The sequence below is a fragment of the Mangifera indica genome, chromosome 17 (genome assembly GCF_011075055.1).
Source record: "Mangifera indica cultivar Alphonso chromosome 17, CATAS_Mindica_2.1, whole genome shotgun sequence".
NCBI lineage: Eukaryota > Viridiplantae > Streptophyta > Magnoliopsida > Sapindales > Anacardiaceae > Mangifera > Mangifera indica.
Genome location: NC_058153.1, coordinates 6453204 through 6456935, shown reverse-complemented (window position 1 = coordinate 6456935; position 3732 = coordinate 6453204). Strand labels below are relative to the sequence as shown.

At 37.3% G+C, this 3732-nt stretch overlaps 1 protein-coding gene across 1 annotated transcript; it reads left to right on the top strand.

Annotated features, from left to right (window-relative positions):
* The first annotated feature begins 842 nt into the window (after window positions 1-842).
* On the top strand, window positions 843-2969 carry LOC123201130 (ribosomal RNA processing protein 1 homolog). The gene has a single exon (XM_044616591.1). The coding sequence runs from the start codon at window positions 1032-1034 to the stop codon at window positions 2706-2708; it is 1677 nt and encodes a 558-aa protein (XP_044472526.1). The 5' UTR covers window positions 843-1031; the 3' UTR covers window positions 2709-2969.
* Window positions 2970-3732: the final 763 nt, after the last annotated feature.

Sequence of the window (3732 nt, the reverse complement as noted above, 5' to 3'; positions counted from 1 at the left end):
TGTTATTAAAATTTTTTGTTACAACTTAGGGTAAAACTGTTATTTTACTAATAATATTAAAAAATATATAAGTTTATCTCATTACCCCCCAAGTTTTGAAAACCTACATTTTACCACCCAACCATAACTTTAAAAAATAACTCCCTGCCCCCGCAAAAAAAAAAATCCTTGGGTTTGCTATAAACTCCAACAACGATGGCGGCCAATCAGTTCAATCAGTTTCGACGTTGACTGGTCTTCTATGTGTCTCCCTCTACTATCATTAACGATGTTAGACAAAGGTTGACAATGATGAAGCCTAAAGAAGAAGATGCTTTATTGACTCAACTCTGAACAACGAGAATTCATTGCATTTTTCATCTATTCAGCTTCAGATATAAACGAACGTCTATAAAGACCCATTCTTCGGCCACGAACGTGATAAATACAAGCCACAAACACATTCGTTGAGCATTAGATATGGATGTCATGTGACAATTCGTCGTGTTCGTGACCAGAGAACAATGGTCATGTCCTCGTCCAAGTTGCAAGAGGAAGCATCGACAAATGGGAGGTTAGTCGAAGAATGTTGCCAGAGATAGAAGGGAAGGAATAAAACCTTAGGGGTAAACATATAGTTTTTTAAATTTTTGAGTGGAAAAAAAATATTAATTTTAAAAATTAAGAAGAAAGAATGAAATAAAATTTAATTTTTAATATTATTATTTAATAATAATTTTATCTTTATAATTAAGAACAAGTTTTACCAAAAATTTTATGATAGAGATATTTATGTTTTTGAATCCCCACAAATCTTAGTTTGTGTTTGCACTAAACTTTGTGTGGGAATAAGTGTTTTGGTCTTTAATCTCCTATACGCACACGTGCGCGGTGGCACTGGAAATTCCTCTAGGGTTAAGGAAGCTTGCCTGGGTCTCCAGCACAAACGCCAATCCAATTTTACTCATCGTTCCAGGTCTTCTAACAAAACCCTCAACCCTCTACGAATCTAATTCCTCACTTCACTTCTCAACAAACCCACACACCCACCCATGGACGCCCCCAAAAATGGCGCCTCTCTCATAAAGCAGCTAGCTTCATCCCACAAACCCACCCGCGACAAGGCCCTCCGCCTCCTCCTCAACGCCTGGCTCCCCGCCCAGACTCAAATTTCCGATAACGACATGAAGAAGCTCTGGAAAGGCCTCTTTTATTGCGTCTGGCACGCCGATAAACTCCCCGTTCAAACTCAGCTGATCCAAAACCTCTCTTCTTTCCTCCCCTCCCTTCCCCTCCCCCTCTCTATCCATTACTTCTCCGTGTTCTTCCTCACAATGCGCTCCGAGTGGCCCGGCATTGACAATCTCAGGTTAGACAAGTTCTATTTACTGATTAGGACTTTCTTGCGTTATTTTTTCGAGATTTTCAAGAAGCATTCGTGGGATTTCGAGATTTCTAGGAGATTAATGAATGTTTTAATTGATAATTGTGTTTTAGATGAGGGTAAGGTTAAAGGTGATGGTGTAAATTATTATGTTGTTTCGATTTTTGTTGAGGAGCTTAGTCCGTTTTTGCCTTTGAGGAAGGAGGTTGTTGAGGAAGTCTTTGGGCCGTTTATTTCGATTATGGGGAAAGGGCAAGATAAGGTGTTGTTATCAAAGATTAAGAGTGGGGTGTTTGAGGTGTTGTTGAAGATGGGGAAGAAATTGTTGGAGATGAAGAAATCGGGATGTGAGGTTGATTTGGCCGATGAGGTTGTGAAGTTGGGGACAATTGCGTTAGTCATGGGATTTTCGGCTAAGTTTTTTGAGTTTGGATCTTCTGTTGAGTGTCTTCAAGGGAATAGGAAGGTGTTGTTTGGTTTGCATGAAGAGTTTCTTAATGTGGAGAAGGACTTGGAGTCTTCTGGTATTGTTATTTCTATTCCTGTGGTTGATGTCGATGATGAAGATGATGAGGTGCCGGATTTGGTTCCTATTAACAATCACATGGAAGTGGATGCAGCCCCAGACGGTGTTGTCCTAGAAACTTCTAGCAAAGTCTTGAAGAAACTCAAAAAGGCCAAAAAGGTGTCTAGTGGCAATGACGAAAAGGAGAAAAAGCGGAAGAAGAAGAAGAAAAGTAATCCTGTATCTGACCTTGGTGGTGAAAATGGTATTTGTGATAAGGAAGAGGAGAATGTAGACTGTGCAGCTCATGATATTTCAAATGATGAGCATAGTGCTGATCCTAATTTGATTTCTTATAATCAGTCTTTGGTATCCAATCTCCACATGCAGTTTGAGAAAGTTGCTGCTGAAGTCGGCTTGGAAAATAATGTTGAAAGTACTTGTGATTTACCAAAAATTGCAGTTAATGGAACTGTCTCCAAGAAGAGGAAGAGAGCAAAGAGTGCCAGTGGACAATATTCAAAGAACCCAGACTCTGACCAGGTAGATGCTGAAGTTAGCCTAAGTGCAAAGAGTAGGGAGAAGAGTGCAAAGAAGGTAAAGTTTTCCATGAAAAACAACTTAGTGTGGAAGCCCCAAAGTCCTTTACCACCACAAAGTTTGAGATTACCTCCTTCTGCTACCCCAAGAGGCAGTGCACTCAAGAAAGGGGTGCCACCAGGTCCTATCAGGGAGATGCCGCTTGCAATTAAAAAGGCAAAGCAAAGAGCTAAATCTACAAAGAAAGCTCGGAAGGTGATAAAGATTGTGAAGAAGATAAAGTCTCATTCCACCCAATAGGGTATAGTTTTTGGTTGTGTTTGTTGAATGAAAACCCATTTTATTATTGGTTGCATTATTCTCTTGCTTTCTTTTGCTGTGTAATTTTTTAAAAACATTATTAGTTTAACCAATTGAGTAAAATTGATGTGTAGAGGATAGGTTTTGTTTTTAATTGAAGTTATTTCCTGATAATGGGATATGTAACTCTCATAAGTCATTTTATCCTCCATTTTTTATGTTACACACATGCTAGTATGTAGCATGCATTTATTTGGATCAGTATTATCGTTAGTGCTATTGGGAAGGAATTGACCATTTTAAGACTTCACAGTATGTTGAATTGCTGGAGTTTGAGGTTACATCTCGTAGATCTTTACCATTGATTCAGCCTTGCTCAAGGTTTTTTTCTCTCCTTTTGTGGCATTTAAGGTTTTGTGTTTATGGTGTGTTGTTGGCAAGGATTATTAGTTTCAAGAGATTGTTGCTCAATTCTGGTAGTCCAATAAAATATTAATTGGGATGAACGAGGGATATGCCAAATTACATGTAGCGTCGGATTGGTGTAGACTATTAAATTATGATTGCAGTTTATGATTATAAGTAGTCAATTCTTTCTACAACTGATGATACGAAAAATCATAATTCAGTTATAATAAAATTTAATTCTGTTAAAAATTTTAATATGTTTTATATTCTAGTTTTAAAAAAAAAATTATTAAAAGTAATGTTATATATATACATTTTTAGTTCACAAACAGATATACAAATATTACATCATCATGTGATTTTATATCATTTTAGTTTTAATTTAAAATCACTCATTTATAGAATAACATATTATCTATGTATATAAACACGACAATGGGTCATGTCGGGGTGAAGCTCGTACAGTAGCAGGTCTTGCAAATCAAGTTAGCTCTCAAAAAAGTTAAGGTCCATGATACGGTCCTATGTAGATAGGCTCATGTTGTGTTAAGCCTTTATCGGGTTGACCTTCATGTCTTGTCGTGGGCGACTAGTAATTTATATTAAAAAATAATTA